Below are 17,733 nucleotides of genomic sequence, written 5' to 3'. Positions count from 1 at the left end.
AAAAAAAAAAAAGTTTTTTTTGATCCTGTCAGTCTGTGGAAAAGACCAGCCGGCCAGTGGTAGTCACTTTGAGGAAGTGCTGACTCACCTGTGTTTCCTAGGGAGGCAGCTTAGCAATGAAGAAAATGTGACAAAAACCAAGTCTTTCAGGTGAGCCTTGAAGAATTAGCTGGGAAAATGAGCCTGTCTCACCAAGAGACCGGAAGTGCTCTTAAAATGACCTAAGGCAAAAATAAGCCACTGAAAACTAGGTCAGTCAGTCATGCCGGTGCAAGGCGAGCAAAATTGAAACTTGAAAACAGGCCCCCACACACTGCTCAGTGCGCACTCTCCTCTCCACTTCTGCTCAGTCACTCCCACCGAGGTCTTACCAGTCTCAGCAGCTGTCGTTGCTCCAGAAGGGGTCAGTATTAAAGACCTAAGAGGATAGTTTTGAAATCCTGGACTCTCCACACAACATCTTTAAACTCTGTGTTCCTATTTCTTTGTATTTCAAGGTTTTCTAAGAATCAGATGAGATCATGTGTGTGAAATACTCTTGCACAGTGCCAGGTATATGTATTTAACCGAGAGTAGCTTTTACTAGAAAGGCACCCCTGAAACATGACTGACAGATGGCAGGGCTGGTATTTTGGGACAAGAGAACCCTTGTGTGGTACAGATCAGTGGCTACCAAATCCAGTCCAAGGGCAGGTGATAAGTTTTCACCAATCAACTATAAAAAGAAGAAAAATAAAGGGGTGATTAGGTGGCTCAGTCGGTTAAGCGTCTGACTTTGGCTCAGGTTGTGATCTTGGGGTCCTGGGATCAGCCCCGTGTGGAGCCCCGCATGGGGCTTTGCACTCAGTGGGAAGTCTGCTTCTCCCTCTCCCTCTGTCCCTCCCCCCGCTTATGAGTGCTCTCTCTCAAATAAGTAAAATCTTTAAGAAAAAAAGAAAGAAAAATATGGACAAAATAGTGAATTTTCCATAAAAATTTTTCATAAATTTATTTAAATTGATGGGCTATTGTTTTCCTTTATTCTCATGTCTTTTTCATTTTTTTGGTGTCAAAATGTCTTATGAAATAAGGGTGATAATACATTATGCCTCTTATACTATTCTTAGTGGGCCAAATAAAGTTGTCAACTGTGTATCAGTCCCCCCAACCTTTTTAAAAACTTTTTTTACCAGTATGTAAAACACAAGACTGGGAACCAGTGCTTGAGTGTGAGGCTGTTAGAAGGGGCGAAGGCCTCAGAAGACCAGTCAGGAGAGGAAGTGCATCAGGAGAAAAAGGTAATTAATAACTCCAGGAAACCAATGCTCGTATGGGAAAGGAAACACAATCAGGCTACAGTAGTCCCCCCCTTATCTGTGGGGAGATATGTCCCACGACCCACAGTGGATTCCTGAAACCGTGGGTAGCACCGAACCCTAGACGTATTGTTTTTTCCTACACATACATACTTATGACAAAGTTTGATTTATAAATCAGACAGTGGGGGTGCCTGGGTGGCTCAGTCAGTTAAGCGTCTGCCTTTGGCTCAGGTCATGATTCCACGTCGGGTTCCCTGCTCAGTGGGGAGTCTGCTTCTCCCTCTCTCTCTGCCCCTCCCCCCGTCATGCTCTAATAAACAAAATTTTTAAAAATAAAAACTTAAATCACAGTAAGAGATTAACAGTAATAGAACAATTATAACCTACTGTAACAAGTTGTGAATGCGATCACTCTCAAAATATGACTGAACTGTACCTATCCTTCTTGGGATGATGTGAGGGTAACACGCCTACCTGGTGAGGTGAAATGAGGTGAGGGAGTTGGCACTGTGACCTGACCATGTTAGATCTTGGGTGACCGCAGGTAACGGAAGCTGTAGAAGCCGAAGATATGGGGAGACTGCTACAGGCCCGTACCCCACACAGTGCGGAGTTCCTGCACGCTCATTGTATTGGTCAGCGTCCCAGAAAGCAGACGGCATCCTTGAGAAAACGCAGTAACCCGGGGCCAGCAGTAACAGATGCTATCAGCCCTATCAGGCCCAAAAGAACAAGGGGAGGGAGAGGTTAGTGGAAACTGAAAGGAGTCACATGCAGTTGGCCAACTTGAGGTTGCAGGGACTTTTGGTGGAGGAACACAATTGACCTGAAGAGGACCTGAAGGGAGGCAGCCCAGGGAATAAATACCCTGACCTCCCAACCTTCCTTCCCTTCCTCCTGCCTTCCCGTCCCCCGCTACAGATCCCCACTGGCAATACCCAACAGAATCTAGAGGCCGGGGAAGTCTGTTGATGTAGTTTACAGTTTCTTGGGCAGCAAAGTAGGGCACAGGCAGCAGCTCTGGAGGGGCACACGGAAGGCAACCGGCGTGCCCATAATGATATACTAATTAATGACAACCCAATTTTACCGAAGCATATCAGGAGGAGGTGTGAGAGTAGAGGGACTTACAGTGCACGACAGCTGCATCTGAACCATGGCGGAAAGTAGGTAAGAGTTGACAACTCCAAAAATAACAGTATATATGTATGTATTATTTAGAAATATGGAGATAAAACAGAAGACACAGCAACAACTAAATGAGTAATACCTTTGGGGACTAAGGGAGTTTGGACATTATAAACCTTACAATATCATGATTTTTTAAAAATGATATATTTAATAAAAACAAATTGAGAAAGTTGCTAGAGGGGTACCTGGATGGCTCAGTCAAGCGTCTGACTCATGATTTCAGCTCAGGTCTTGATTTCAGGGTCACGAGTTCCAAGCTCCACACTGGGCACCACACCTAGCATGGAGCCAGCTTAAAAAAAAAAAAAAGTTGGTAGAAAGCTACACGGAAAACTAACAGTGGTTACATCTGTGGAGCTAGAATAAAGGTAGAGAAAGAACATTAACTGTTCATTAAACTTGCTCTTGCATTCTTTTACTGAACAATTTTTTTAAAAGAATTTAAGTAATCTCTACACCCAACATGCGGCTTGAACCTACAATCCCAAGATCAAGAATTGCATGCTCCACTGACTGAGCCAGCCAAGTGCCCCTGAGCCAGCCAAGTGCCCCAACATCTCCTATTTCTATGATATAGTTTTTATACCTTAAAAAAAAAAACCTAACCAGAGGATATTCTATGCAAAAAAACCCCACCACAACCTAATCAACTGAATATAGTTGCTAAAGGGGATTTATTTGTCTTATCCTTCGGGTGGGTTGGAGCAGAAAAACTGAAAGCTACTGATTTGTATCAAATGAAATCCAGGATGAATCAATGACTTGACCACACACACAGCTTTACAGAAACTCAGGACCGAGGACTTCAAGGGCAGGAGTCCCTTCTAACCTCTCCTTCCAATCCCATAGGGAATAAATACATACAATGGAAAGATAAGGCTCCTCATCTTCGAATATTTATACATCCCTACACTAATGTGAAGAAGGCCAGGGAGGAAAGACCACATGGAGACCCAGAGCAGCAACGAACCACCCAGTCCTGTGTTAAAAACCACTAAATTTTGGAGTGTCTTGGTATGCAACAACAATGGATACAATCTACTCTTTAAAAAAAGAAAAAGATTGTTTCACAACTATCCAGATGTTATCACACTATAATTCTGCTTTCTGATGTGGCAAAGAATGTTCGTTTCAAACATTTTTTTTTTTAAGATTTTATTTTTTATTTGAGAGAGAGGGAGCACAGGCAGAGGGAGAAGCAGATGATGTGGGGTTCGATCCCAGGACCCTGGGACCACGACCCAAGCCGAAGGCAGACACCCAACCAACTGAGGCACCCAGGCGCCCCTAAATATTTAAATTATAAAGGAAAAAAGAACCACAAACTAAACTGAATATTTAATATACTTTGTAAGAACAGAAGGAATGCAACAAGAATTAGAATTTTGTAATATACATTAGATATTTCTGTAAAAGGTATTCCATTTTTCAAAGGCGCTTCCCCGATTTCCCTCTTTTCTATTTTCCTCAGAGCAATACACAGTAATTACTACTCTCATAAGTAGGCTGCTCCGTTGTATTGGACAGTAATTATATCTTTATGTTTCAAGTCCTCATCATCTCCCAAACCCCCTTTCCTTTCACCGCATTCTCACTGCACTGTTTCACAGTAACATTGTACTCTGCTCAAATTCAAAAAGCCTGAACAAAAGCTAGAGGCCCAACGATTTTTGAGTACTGAGTTAGTAGCTGTGTCTACTGGCATAAACCTTCTATTTATTCATAACTGTGGTAACAGAAATGGAAGCTACTTTAATGAAATAGGAACTCAGGAATGAGATCATTAAATATAACTAAACACATTTTAAATATAAATATCATGTATTTCCTGATTAGTATCAGGTAAGTATCTAAGCTATCTATCCCAATAAATTCTGGTCTCAGAGAAAAAGGTCAGAGACAATTACACGCAAGGTGCTTCATATTATCAGGTCCATTTTTAAAAGAATGAGATCCTTTGGAACAATCACTTTAGTCTTTCTTTTTATCAGAGATTTCCGTTGGTCCTTTTGTTGGTAATCCATTTATGTCTGCGCCCTAAAATTTAAAAAAACCATTTTAGATATTATTACAACCCATTATAAGAAATCTCTTCAAAAACCAACAACAAATTTCAGAATGAAAAAACTCTGCTTCTAGAAATGTGCAGGGCGGCTAAGTTAGTACACAACAAGGTGAAGTTGAACTTACCAAGAACCAACGCGAAAAACAGAGTTGTCCAAACATTCATTTTAAAAATCACCTCCTTTTTTTTTTTAAAAATCTCTATGATCCTTCCAACTAAATCTCTTACCAAAGTTATCAATCAGTGAAACTGACATATTTTAGTATCATCTCCCCTCGTCCATTAGCTATTTACTATTACTCTTACCAGCCAAGAAATAAATATTGGTTATTATCTTGGCTATAAGATAAGGAACAAACACACTAATCAGAAGTCTAGTTTAAAACCTTAGCTTAAACCAAATGTTAACTACTTAAAAAAATCCCAAACCCCTCATTTTATTTGTTTATTTTTGAAAAGATTTTATTTATTTATTTGAGAGAGCGAGCAAGTGTGTGCTCCAGAGAGTACAAGCCCTGGGACGGGGAGAGGGAGAGGCAGACTCCCTGCTGAGCAGGGAGCCTGAGGCAGGACTCAATCCCGGGACCCTGGACCTGAGCCAAAGGCAGATGCTTAACCCTCTGAGCCACCTAGGCACCCCCAAACCCTTTATTTTAAAAAAAAGAAATTAAGCCTAAGCGCCTGGGCAGTTCAATTGGCTGAACATCTAATTCTTGATTTAGGCTCAGGGTCGTGAGAAAGAGCCCCACAAAAGGCTCGATGCCGAGCGTGGAGCCTGCTTGGGATTCTTTCTCCCTCTGCCCCGACCACATCCCCCAGTTCGTACTCTCTCTAAATAAATAAATAAAATCTTAAGAAAAAAAAAAAGTAAAGAAAAAAGAAATTGAGATACATTAATGAAGCTTCTGGTTCCCAGAACTTGCCTTTCCAAAGGCAAGTATTTTCCCCCGACTGGACCCCCCTCCTCACCTGCCCTTCTTCAAGGTATTTTAATGTTCTTACCTTGCAGTCTATGCCTTTGTTTTTATCGTGAGATTCTCGAAGAGCTTTTCTAGGCCACATCCGACTAACAAAGGGGGAAATCAGAGGGTATATGTACGGCTCCAGGAACTTTTTGTAGACCCAGAGCAGAATCGGGATGACGACGCAAGGGACGCACACCATCCTCCCAGGCTGGAGCTCCTGGACTGCTGACAGGTGCAAAAGACAGATCAGTGCATCGGCGCCGGACGACTGAAGGCGCTGACCTAGATGAAGATAACTTGAAAGGACTGTTTCTACACTAAAGGAAAAGCCGAAATCACGTATTAGCTAAAAGCACGAGTCTACTAAATAAAAACGCTGCTCTCTGTAAAGGAGTGAGAGGTGCCAGACATGACAATAACAGTGAGGTGCCTGCCTCCCAACCTCTCCGATCGCTGCTTCCCACCCATAAACGTGAGGGTAAAGGAAGGACACTACCTTTTGCTGGGTACTAGGCAGTCCGGCCCCTGGCCTTTATCAGCGCCTGTAATTCTCAAGAACTCCAGCCTCGTAGTCTCCAGAGACTGACGGTATTAATTAGCTGAACCTCCAAGGCTAAGGGCAAATCCTCTAATAAGGAGTTCACTAAGGTGTCAGTGTGGAAGACCTGTACACTGCAAACCACCTGGACCTTCCCAGGCAAAAACTCTCCTTTGATATATTTGCTTTCTTCTTTTTAGTAGCAATTAAGGTAAAATTGAGTAATAAAAATATTTTATTTGGTATTATTATTGTTGTGAGTACATTGGCCATTTCAAAAAATTAACACCCGTAAGGGAGCCTGGGGGGCTCACAGTTAAGGGTCTGACTCTGGGTTTCAGCTCAAGTCCTGAGATCAAGCTCCAGAGTTGGGAATCAGCACTCAGTGGGGAGTCTGCTTGAGATTTTCTTCCTTTGTCCCTTTCCCCATGCACGTGTGGGTGCTCTCTCTCAAACAAATAAATCTTTAAAAAAAAAGTTAACACCTCTAATTTCCTTAATGATTAGAAATTATCTTGGAATTTCTCCAAATCAGCAATTTCTTGAAAAAGAATCGATACTACTTCCATCATACACTATTGAACCAAAGACCTCTTAAATTTATAGGAATTTTTAATTCCTTAGAGAAGGCCTGAAAAACTAAGAAGCTTCAGAACAGTGCATAAAGCTAATCATTCAGGACATTAAAATTTATTTTCAAAATGTTATAAATTTAGTAGTACTTGCTGGCAAGGGAGTCAGCACCATGACGACACCAAGGCAATTTAAAATTATTCACAATACAAGTCAGCAGTGGTATAGATAACCCAATCTAAATGTCACTTTGAGATGAATTATAAGAGTTATAAACAAGTAAACATATAAATGTACATCAAGGAATGATCAGCTATTTTATAAAGGAGTCATAGCTGGATTTTTAAAATTTCAAAATTTTAAACAGCATATTTTCTGATTAAAATAAGTCAAAATGAGCAGTGAGTCTTTTTCAGCGTTTTTCAAGGAATCATTATTTTTGGCCATAGACATTTAGAACTTGATCTGGAGAGACTTAAGAGGTCATCTGGTTTAGGTCTGGCACTCTTACAGACAGCAGAGCCTAAGAATCAGAGAAGACTGGCTGGCAGCTGCCCAAATTTGAGACCTGCTTTCACCACCTTCGAGATGGTATTCTTGGGCAAACTATTGAATGAGTCTGTGCCTTGATGCCCTCCTGTGGAAAATGAAAACAACAGCCTATCTCCCAGGGATGTGAATGTGGATTAGGTATGTCAATAAGGAAGAGCCCAGAGCAAGCTCAGAATAGCGTGTGCATGTATTAAGTGCTATGTAAGTGTTGTTACCACACACACACACAGATTCAAAAGTTGCGACCTGTCCAAACTTCACAAAGAGCTATATAGTAACTAGAGTTGGCTAATACCAGAATTCCCAATTCTGGTTTCCTAGCTCAATGCTCTTGCCTTTTCCCGAACAAAAATACAATGATTAAGTTATTCCCCTCCTACCAAGCCTTCAAAACCCAACTTAAACCCTTCGAAACAACTGATAGTGTTCCCAGGACTAGGTTAAGTTAATGACTGGCAGTCCATCACAGATCCATTTTTACCTACTTCTAATTACTGTGTTTTAAATAAATTCTCAAGAACAAGTGCTACCAACTACTTATGTCAAAATCATGGTTTTTATAAAAATTGTTAGCTCTCCTCATAATCAAACTACTGTATTTTATCTCTTCTTTAATCCTTAGATGACTCTTTGGGGTGAGATTTTACTTCATACATTTGGAAAATATGGCTTATAAAGGTCTAGAAGGTGGCTATGATAAACCGATAAAATATTTTTACTCTCACCAACCCAATTTTCAGATAGTACAACAAAGCGAGCAAAATGTCGGAGGAGGGATTTTCTTTCATTCGGCTTCGTCCGAGACAACAATGGAATGCAAAGGAAAAGAAAGGCTGAGGCTCTATTAGAAATCGGGCAGGTACCGTGGGGGAACGCCACCTCCCGTCAAGTAACCCAGTTAAGCACATCATTTTACGGAGCAGGCTGCGTCCAAGACAACGACTGAAAAGACAGAAGACAATAAGAGCGAACGGTGGTGAAGATGATAGGAGAGCGAAGTGAAGCCGACAATACAGGCCAAGGAAGAGAAGAAACGCGCAGAAAAACAGGGAGAGGCGGGACGCAGGCCAGCAGGTGAGTGGCCGTGGACCGAGGAGGCAGGGGCCCGCGTCTGGAGGGCGAAGCAGGGTATACCGGGAAAGTGCTGCCGGGCCGTGGGGGCCCAGAGCAGGCCAACTGCGAGCGCGCGGCGCTCCCTCAGCACCGCCGGGCTAGAGCCTGCGAAGCCACCGGCCAGGGCTACCGCCCACCTCCGCCCGATCCTCAGCCGCCAGCCCGGGCCCACCCGGCCCCACTCACCGCGACCACCGGGTCCGAGTGGAAATGTCCGCACTTCCGGAGGGAGGGACGTGCTGCCGCGGAGCCAATGGGCACCGCAAAAGGGGGCGACAAAGGCACGCCTGCGTCATCCGGGGAGGCGCGCAGGACGTAACAGGGACGCCCAAGCGGAGGCGCGCTCCGGCTTCCGGCGCAGCGCTAAGAGCTCAAACCCTGCGGAAGGCGAGGAAGAGCAAGCATTTCGTGTCCCGGAAGCTCGGGCAAAATCCAGCACATGAAAAGATTCACGCCAGTGCCGGTGGTTCACCATTGGGAACGTTACTCCGCTTGCATGTGAGGGTTAGGCTGTTAGCCAGCGCAGTTGTGCCTCTACTGTTCACTTCGCTAGTCGAAAAGGGTCGGAAATTCAAGGGCAGGGAATGAGTTTTAAGCGTTTATTTACAAGAAACGGCTATACCCCTTTACCCCGCCTAGACAGCAGTTAGGCCAACTGGAGAAATTGGAACCCTCACAGTCGGTAGGACAGTTTGGGCTCTTGGTTATAGACCCAAGAGAAATGAGAACATGTTATGCAAAGTTAAAGCCAGTGACAAAGGGCCATTTGCATGACGTCAGAGTACGCAAATCTACGTAGACATCTACATAATTGTTGCTCAGGAACAGATAGGGCCTAATAAGGAGTGATGGCACACTGTCAAGTTTCCTCTCTAGGATAATGAAAATGTCCAAAAATTTGCCTGGCGACGGATGCATAACTGAATATAATAAAAGCTATTTAATTGTAATTGGGTTAATCGTACAATGTGTCCAATTTCAATAAAGTGGTTGGAAAAAAACTCAGAAATATGCCCATGCTCAAATTCCATTATGCAAAGCACCAAGAAATTCAAAACAGCATGTTTATGAACCAAAATTAATGGCATAGGACAAACAATAATCTGTTTCTAATTCTAATCAGAAGAAAATGCATTTGATCCACTTTGTGAGGATACTCGAAATGTGTTTAATAAAAGACACCAACATTCTCTTTTTATTTGCATTTATTCTGTGCAGAATTTACTCCCGGGCCATAAGTTTTTGTTTCTTCAGTTTCTTCTGGGATATCTGGGAAAGAAAAATAAAGGTCGGTTACAAATTTCCTGGAGAAACTCGCACTACATCGTAAAGGAGTAGGTAGTAGCTCAAGAAAAACAGAAAGCATCAGAGTAAAGGGAGTCCTTTGGCATAGAGAAATGGCATGGGGGGGGGGGGGACAGTCCTAAGGAAATCAGAGTAAGCAGGGAGTTTGTGCTGAAGACTGGAGGCAGGGAGACCATATGTAAGTGGCAATAAAAATGGAAGATAATAGGGGCATCTGGGTGGCTCAATCAGTTAAGTGTCAAGCGTTCCACTCTTGGTTTTGGCTCATGATCTCAGGATCATGAGATCCAGCCTGGAGTGGGGCTCTGTGCTTGAGATTCTCTCCCTCTGCCCCTTCCCCCTTCTCTCACTCTAAAATAAATAAAATCTTAAAAAAAGAATGGAAGACAATGTACTTAAGCAACAAAATCAATAGAAGTTAAATTCATTAGGCATGAAGGGAGTCTAGAATCACTCCCAGGTTCCCAACTTAAAGAACCGAATGGGATCATTTACTAAAAACAAACTTATTAGTTTGGAGAGGTGGGGGGAAGAGGGGAAGGGCCCATTTTTGGCATATGTTGCATTTAAAGCGGCTATGGATATGTAGGGGGGGCCATCAGCAGATAACTATATAGTTCTGATACAACAAAATACAAAAAAAGCCAGTATCATAAATAAAACCAACCAACGACTAAGTAGTTTACCTTTTTCTTCTGTGCAACCTCCTCTTCTGGTTTCGGAACAATCTGCTCTTTCTCAGTAAGGATCATCTCGATGTGGCAGGGAGAGCTCATGTACGGGTTAATCCGACCATGAGCCCTATACGTTCTACGCCGCATCTTGGGGGCTTTGTTCACCTGGATGTGCTCAATGACCAGAGAATCGACATCTAAACCCTGGGAAGAGGGAGAACAAAATCAAATCAACATCTTTATCTCAACACCACAAACCCAATCACTGGATCAAGTCCTCACCTTTATAAGGCAATTCTTGAAAGACTTTACATAGCGTATCTGTTCAATTGTTTGCTTTTACCTTTATTCTAAGCATCTTTCCTTAAGTCTAAATAACTATCAAAACTCAGTGCTATATGTAGTTTGTAAGTGGTCTCCCTAAAAGTCATTAAGGGGTATGGATCCGGTAGTGTCAATTTCTAAGCCTTGATGAAAAAAAGGATTTTGGCAGTGAGGTTTAGCAGCTCTAAGGGCTATAGCCAGACCTACATTAACTCCAGGTCCGGCCTAGATCTCTAAATACAAAGAGTAATGGATAATGCACAAGAAAGACAGACCCTGCTCTGTTAACTATATTCATTGTTTTAAAATCAGAATTAACCTGTCTCTCCATTATGAACACAGGCAACAAGCCACATTAACCATTACTAAGGCAATCATTTTGGGAACCTCTTTTTGTTCCTGTGTAATACCAAGATTTCTACTGCTCGCATTTACAAATATTTTGTGAAGTTTACAAGTCATACTACCAAAAATGTCTATGATACCAGATAGTTATAAACCCTTGAGTAAAATACACGAGAGAAAATGTTTCTTTTGCTTGCACTGGGGCTAAAGAGGAAAACAGTGAGACTTGAAGACCATGCTTTTGAAGATCTTCACAGACAAAATTTTGGTCTCCCAGAAATTGGAGGCAGAGATTTAAAAAAAAATGGGAAATTTAGCTACTGAGAAACTAAGATAAATACATCTGGACGACAGCAACAGTAATTGAACAACCATCCAAGCTGTATACAAAAAAAGATGTTAATAGTTTGGGTACCTTAAGTTCAGCATTACTCTCTGCATTTTTAAGCATGTGCAGTAAAAATTCAGCACTCTTCTTGGGCCACCGACCCTGTGTCCAGCCCCACTGTTTGGCCTGAAAGAAATCCAAGAGTAGATTAGTCATCTCCCCCGATTCAAATCAGTGTTACAACCAAGATGAGTTTTATTTTATCAAGGTTGCTCAGAACACAGTTTTTTTTTCATGGTTAATCCAAAGGTGTCCTAAGTTAGTCATCACAGCAACCAGAAAGAACCTGACAGATCCTAACCATTCTTACCCCACCCAATCATTTTGTTACAATGTCATTTCAGATAGCAACTAGGAGCTCTCACCTGGGCACACCGACCAACTCCACCATTGTAGCGACGGAACGGCACACACTGCTTCTGCAAAGTGACGTCTTTCAGATACTTGGTGGCTTTTCGGATATGCATACCCTTGATGGCCTGAGCGGTTTCACGTGTGTTCTAGGTATAAACAGTAAATACTGAGTTAACCATGTTAAAGGCTAACAATTCTTCCAAGTAAACACTCAATTCTGTTTTCAAAATGTCAACACTGAATTAAAGACTTCCCATTCTTGAAAGCTGAGGTAATGTAGTGAGAAAAAAAAAATCTGTGATTAAAAGCCAGGGAGAATTGGCTTTAAGTTAGGGAAAAATAAATCCCAAACCCCTATTAAATGGAATATGATGGTTTTAACCCCATCATCTTGTAATTGTATGTGTCCCATCATCTTGATCTCTACACTAGTTTCTTAAGTAGTTCTCCTTAGTTTTACCCAATTCCGTGAATCTTAAAGAGCTCATTATATGACTGATTACAGAATCAATGTCTCAAAGGTGACCGCTCAGAAATGATTAATTTTCATGGTAAATCCAAAGGTGTCCTAAGAAACGCATCACTGCAGTCACTTTTTCAGAAAGGGGGAAAAAAAAAAATTTCACCGGAACACGTGACAACTCTCAGAGCATAAAAGTTGATTCCATACCTTAAAGTGAACACGAAGATTTGAACCTCTTGACTTGCATGCTGAAGAACAAGAAGTTTTGGTTAATTTTGGGTATCTCATTGTTCCCTTTACCCCCCCCCCAAATAAGGAATATATTATTCACTTACATTTCGTAGGGTTTTCTGGGTCAAGCGAATAGCGAACCATCTTCAGAGGTCACCTGGAGGGGAACAGAAAGGCATCCTGTCAACACGTATTTACGGTCACCGATGCCGTCTAAGTACGCATTAACTACTACCGACAGCCGCTCAGCAAGTACTTGTTTTCACGGTTAATCCAAAGGTGTCCTAAGAAATGCCATCATCGCGGCCATCCTCTTCTCCAGTGCTACTAGGGCCTGCGGCAGTGCTGACGCACACTAGTGACACGGACCTCAGGCGCCCCCTCGCCTTCTGAAGGCAAACAGATTCAACCCCCCTCCGGATCCCTCAAGAGTAAAGGGACTCGACGGCTCGGTGCGGCAGGACGCTTCTTCTCTAGAGGTGCTGCCGTCCTCCCAGGTACTTCTGGGCTACTACGTTAAGCGCCATTGAACTTGAAACACTCGTTCAAACGGGTAAAGGCTCAACTCGACTTTAACTTTTATTCCCCCCAAAACGTTCTCTCGTTGCAGCCACACACGCGCCGCGTACTCGCCAGCACTCACCGCAAGACACGGGCCCTCGGGAGTCGGAAACGGCACTGACGACAGGCCGCCCGTACCCCTCGCCACCCCCATTCCCGCCCATCGCGGCCTTCTGCTCCGACACGGCCCCCTGCACCGAGGGACATCCCCTTCAGCGAAGAATCAACAGCCGCAGAAGCCTTTCTCCCGGGTGCATGGACATCAGCACCACCGAAGCCAGGATGGCGGCGATGAGCGGAGGATTCGGCAGTCGGGGAGACACGGCAAACAGTCACTCACCTCAGGCCGCTTGGGGGAAGAGGAAGAGCAGGGGCTTCTGGGAGAATTCATGAGAACTCGATCTATCGCGAGATTTCCAGCCGAAAAAAATGTGATTTGAAAGGAGGCGGAGAGCTAGGAGAAAGGGAGTGTGGAATATGTTTTAGAAGGTCTGGAAACGAATTGCCCTTTTAGGGAATGTCTCAAAATTCTCCTTTCTTTGGTATCCAGAAAAAAAGTTTCGGATTTTAACTATCAATCGATCAAAAACAGGGTTGTAGTTCTAGGACAGGATCACGTATGTGATATGTAGACTAGACATTTATTCGCCAACATTTGTTAGATTTGATTATGTGATCATGTATCCCTAAAAGTGGTTGGTTAATGGACAATTACGAAGCTGTAAAGGATGGGATTAATTACGATAATCAGAAAATTCTCAGGAGGGGACTATCACCCAGTCAGTTGTACTGCAGTTGTTGAAGAGTGACACTTCTAGATCTTCTGGTGCAGAAAAATCCCTTGGGCAGTATCTTTTCTTTCTTCTCACTCAAGTCATCTATCTGGCCATTGGTGGTATCAGCGCTTAGCTTCTATATCAAGGGTGCCTTGAAATAGAAGGCATTCCAGGCAAATTAAAACTCTAAGTGAAAGAACTTTAGACAATTCTCTAAGCACTCTTCGTTCCTTGACCTGCATTCCGGAGACCTCAGTCCCAGATCCCTCTCCTGGACTCCACTCCCATTGCCAGGCAGAGGATGGATTCCATGGTCTTTCCTCAGTAATTCCCATCCCTCACATGGCTTCAACCGCAGGCTGAGTGGGGAAAGGCACAGAGGGAGAGGGAGAAGCAGACTCCCCACTGAGCAGGGAGTCCAAGCGGGGCTCCATCCCAGGACCCTGGAATCAAGACCTGAGCCAAAGGCAGATACTTAACCAACTGAGCCACACAGGTGCGCCTAAAGCGTGGCATTAGTCTCCCAGGGCTGCCGTAACAAAGCAAGCATCACAGACTGAGTGGCCTAAACCACGGAATTGTAACAATTTCTTTCTTTCTGTCACTCATGAATCCATTTGATCAAGAAGCTGCTGCATATACAGGGCGGACCATGTACTGTCTGCATATAGTAAATGCCAAGGGGCAGTCTACTGTCTAATTAGGAAGATAGCAAGACACAGACACATTCTATAAAGGAGTAAACACAAGGCAAGCGATGCCATAAAACAACCCAGGATTCACACCCCGAGGAGTTGTGCAGATCTTTAGTGTTGCAGACCGTGTTCTATGGCACAATGGAAGTTTTGTGGCAGAGGGACACCATGCCAATACTGGTTGAATAAAGGCTACAATAGGCTTTGAGGGTTTGGCCGACCACGTACTGGGTCAAGCTGGGTTAAACTGGGAGAAGGGTTCCACTCCTGAAAACAATATTGCACTGTATGTTAGTTAACTAAAACTTAAATAAAAATTTGAAAAAAGTAAATTTGGAGAAGGGAAAGAGAGTGACATTTCTTATGCTGGGTGTCGTGACTAGATGCTTTACATTTGCTACTTTCTGGAACCTCCTGAATGGATGGAGGATGAACCTCCAAATTGTTCTTCCCAGAGGCAGAGTTTAAGTAGTGCTCATGGATTCAATACTATGGAAAGGAGGCAGGACTGATCAGAGGACCAAGTCAGGCCGTGGTGAAGTCCCAGTGAAGGCTTCAGCCAGCACCCCAACCCCACCTAGGGGAACTCTGGAGCCGGATGTTCCTTCAGAGTTGTCCCAAGTTGGGTGGGCGCTGGGCTTTTGTACCACCCATGGATCAGTCACTGGATGTGGGCTTCCCCAGGAAGGAGATGTGACCTTGGGTGAGGCATTTTCTTCAGCTAATCCTGAAAGGACCAACAGAAGGAGAATAAGTCCTTCATTCCTGAAGAGAGACTAGGGAGGCATAGCTTGGCGCCCATCACCCCTGGCATTATTGCTTTATTTTACAGATAAGAAAAACAAGGTTCAAAGGGGCGGGGTGGGGATTTGAACCCACATCTACCCTCAATGTCTATGTTCTTTCTCTCCCTCCTTGCTGCCAGTTCTGCACATTCCTGCCTTTCTGACTGCTTACTGGTGACTTTCCAAATTTCCTGGCTCACCGTGCCTGGCCTCACTTCCCCATCCTCCCTGGCGGCAGTCCGTTTCATGACTGGCTGTGAAGCTTCACTCCAGCTTTTGCAAGACTCTCCAGGCCCCGGCCCACACTCCCACCTTCTCCATCTACTGTTACCTGCATTCGTCAGGAGGGACCTAACGAAAGCAGATTGAGAATTATTCTGGTTCTGAGGTGCCGGGTGGATTGGGGAGGGCAGGAACCTCAGGCTGGATTGTGGCAGGGCCAGAAAAACTAGCAGATATTCAGGCGTGAGGTCATGAGTTTGGCAAAGGTGAAGAAGGTGGGCGTGGCTTAGCAAACATCTTTGGGCTCCTCAAACATGATTGAAACACAGCTCCCCTGAGACCTTCTATTGGCTTCTCCATCATGGTGACCTCTGGGACTTTGCTTACTTTGTAGATCTCCAGGAAGCAGCAGGAAACAACAAACCCTCAGCCTTTCAAAGTAGTAGCCATTCTCCTCTCTGACCTGACAAGTCAAGACATCAAGTGGGCCCTGCAGGAGTTTGACAGTCTGTCCAAACAACTGTTTTTAGTTGACGTTCTAAATCTCTTGGGAAAAAAAAAAAAAATCTGTCGGCCTGGTCATTCAGTTGGCCAATATGGATTAGTCTGACCATCTTCTCAGAAAAGAATGTCTTTGGGGATTTTCACACGAGTGAATATTCAGTGTTCTGTCTCTTAGCATTTTCATCCATCTCCCTGCCCCTTTATATAATTCTCTTCAGAGGGTTGGCTCCTGGGCCCCCAGGACAGCCAAGGGGGGAGAGTCTTAATCCCTTGGCAGAGATTTACTCTGCTCTCCTCAGTCTAAACCCCCCTCCAGGGCTGTTTGAGCTTCACTTAGAAATGGCCTTTATTTGCCAGGAAAGGGGAATTCTTTTTGTGACAATAAGGAAAATGTAATCTCTTATTCAGGGGGTCGGAGGCCTTTCTTTGCATCTCAGGATGGTGGGCTGCAGCTCCCTCCTCCCTGCTGCCTGGGGGCAGAAGAGATCACCTAGAGGGGTCCTGGCATCTAGTAACTGGGGAGGGAGTTCCACTACTGCCCTGCCGGATGTCTTAAGTGCAAGTTGTTTGGTTTTGCTGAGCTTTGCTCCTTCATCTATAAAAAGGAAGATCACAAAGCCAATTGTACTGGGTTGCTGAGAAAGTTATAAGAGAAAGTTAAAAGACAGTGTGAATAGCATAAACTAGATTTTCGGTTAACGTTGGCTCATTTCTTCTTTCTTCCTTTCTCCTTACAATTTATTATTGGACATCACCTGATCTGATACTTTTCCCAAAGCAAGGATGTCCTCTATGACATTCTGAAGTGGTTATCCTCTGGGTGTCTGCTCCAGATCCATTCTCTGGTGTCTATGCCCTGCTCTGGGCCCCATGAGGCTGAGCCTACTGTCAGCCTGGGGACCCAGACCTCCCTATCAGCTGACTTCTCGTTAGGTGTGGCAAATGGTGAGCATGGGCAGGAATTGGGAGGTCAGGGGGAGAGAAGTCAGGCTATTTCTCCCCAGCTCCTTTGCTGCCTTGGCACCAGGTTCTGAAGTGGTTCTATCCCTCCCAGACTGCAGCCCCTGCCAGGTTGCCCCTCCCCCCAGGCTCAGATTTCCCTGGGCTCCATTACAGTTTCTCTTTTCCTTGTCCCGTCAGTTCTGGGTGTGGAAACATCTCTCTGTTGTTGTGGGGTTTCTGGGTGTGTCCATGGCCCTTGTTAGTTTGCCCACATCTCTCGAGTTTCTTACAGCCTCTTCTGGTGAACTCTTTGCACATAATTGTTTCCTGCCGGCCTATAAACAGAGGGTATCCACACTCTATTTGAATATTGCTAGGGACCAGAGCTCAGTGTTTGTCTTTTTCACTCCCACTCCAAAAATAAAGATGTCCTTGAGAATGGAGCTCATATTTAGGGTGCATCGACTGCAAGCTGAATGCTAAGCACGCTTCATCATACTTCCTCCCCACAATGACTTTGTAAGGAAGGTTGTAATGCCCACATTTCACAGAAGATGGGCTTTAGGTTGGCCTGACTCCAGCATTTGTTCTCCCCATTACACCTGCCTGCCATGGGGGAGAATTCCAGAAAAGGGAAACTGGAAAAATGGGAAAATTTGCCTCCGATTTCACAATTTTGCCAGGAGCTAGCCTGGATAAAAACCTTAACATTGTTCACAAAAACTTCTTTTTGAAGGGTACTTTCTGTTGTGGGCTGACTGAGTGATACCATGGGCCACTAGATGGCACCCGTTCAGCGTTGGGTAAAGCTTTTCGCCATCATTTTGTGGGCAAAGGGTGTGGGTAGCAAGTTCTGTTTACCTTGACAT

The 17,733-nt window shown here is 44.1% G+C and overlaps 2 protein-coding genes and 3 non-coding genes across 10 annotated transcripts; all 5 read right to left on the bottom strand.

The window, feature by feature from the left end:
* Positions 1-3,815: 3,815 nt before the first annotated feature.
* Positions 3,816-8,631, bottom strand: CUNH18orf32 (chromosome unknown C18orf32 homolog). Of its 4 annotated transcripts, none has more exons than XM_008691916.2 (3): positions 8,482-8,631; positions 5,557-5,741; positions 3,816-4,526 (listed from the first exon to the last, which is right to left on the bottom strand). In XM_008691916.2, exons 2-3 carry the CDS (start codon positions 5,716-5,718, stop codon positions 4,461-4,463), a joined length of 228 nt encoding a protein of 75 aa, XP_008690138.1. In that variant the 5' UTR covers positions 5,719-5,741; positions 8,482-8,631; the 3' UTR covers positions 3,816-4,460. The 4 variants fall into 4 exon arrangements, with proteins under 4 accessions (XP_008690138.1, XP_040488460.1, XP_040488458.1 ...); XM_040632526.1 differs by having other exon boundaries at positions 5,557-5,744; positions 8,482-8,607; XM_040632524.1 differs by having other exon boundaries at positions 5,557-5,836; positions 8,482-8,606.
* Positions 8,632-9,482: 851 nt separating this feature from the next.
* On the bottom strand, positions 9,483-13,299 carry LOC103664084 (60S ribosomal protein L17). 3 transcript variants are annotated; one of them, XM_040632522.1, is made up of 7 exons: positions 13,281-13,299; positions 12,484-12,536; positions 12,356-12,396; positions 11,697-11,831; positions 11,359-11,457; positions 10,287-10,478; positions 9,483-9,564 (listed from the first exon to the last, which is right to left on the bottom strand). In XM_040632522.1, the coding sequence occupies exons 2-7, from the start codon at positions 12,521-12,523 to the stop codon at positions 9,517-9,519; spliced, it is 555 nt and encodes a 184-aa protein (XP_040488456.1). In that variant the 5' UTR covers positions 12,524-12,536; positions 13,281-13,299; the 3' UTR covers positions 9,483-9,516. The 3 variants fall into 3 exon arrangements, with proteins under 3 accessions (XP_040488456.1, XP_008690128.1, XP_040488457.1); XM_008691906.2 differs by lacking the exon at positions 13,281-13,299 and adding an exon at positions 13,111-13,262; XM_040632523.1 differs by lacking the exon at positions 13,281-13,299 and adding an exon at positions 13,023-13,041.
* On the bottom strand, positions 11,540-11,606 carry LOC121103305. The gene has a single exon (XR_005835459.1). It is a non-coding gene; the product is annotated as a small nucleolar RNA SNORD58 (small nucleolar RNA).
* Positions 12,210-12,274, bottom strand: LOC121103306. Its single transcript, XR_005835460.1, has one exon. It is a non-coding gene; the product is annotated as a small nucleolar RNA SNORD58 (small nucleolar RNA).
* Positions 12,620-12,685, bottom strand: LOC121103307. Its single transcript, XR_005835461.1, has one exon. It is a non-coding gene; the product is annotated as a small nucleolar RNA SNORD58 (small nucleolar RNA).
* Positions 13,300-17,733: the final 4,434 nt, after the last annotated feature.

The sequence above is a fragment of the Ursus maritimus genome, unplaced genomic scaffold, assembly GCF_017311325.1.
Source record: "Ursus maritimus isolate PB19 unplaced genomic scaffold, ASM1731132v1 scaffold_18, whole genome shotgun sequence".
NCBI lineage: Eukaryota > Metazoa > Chordata > Mammalia > Carnivora > Ursidae > Ursus > Ursus maritimus.
This window is presented reverse-complemented; position numbering and strand designations above follow the sequence as displayed.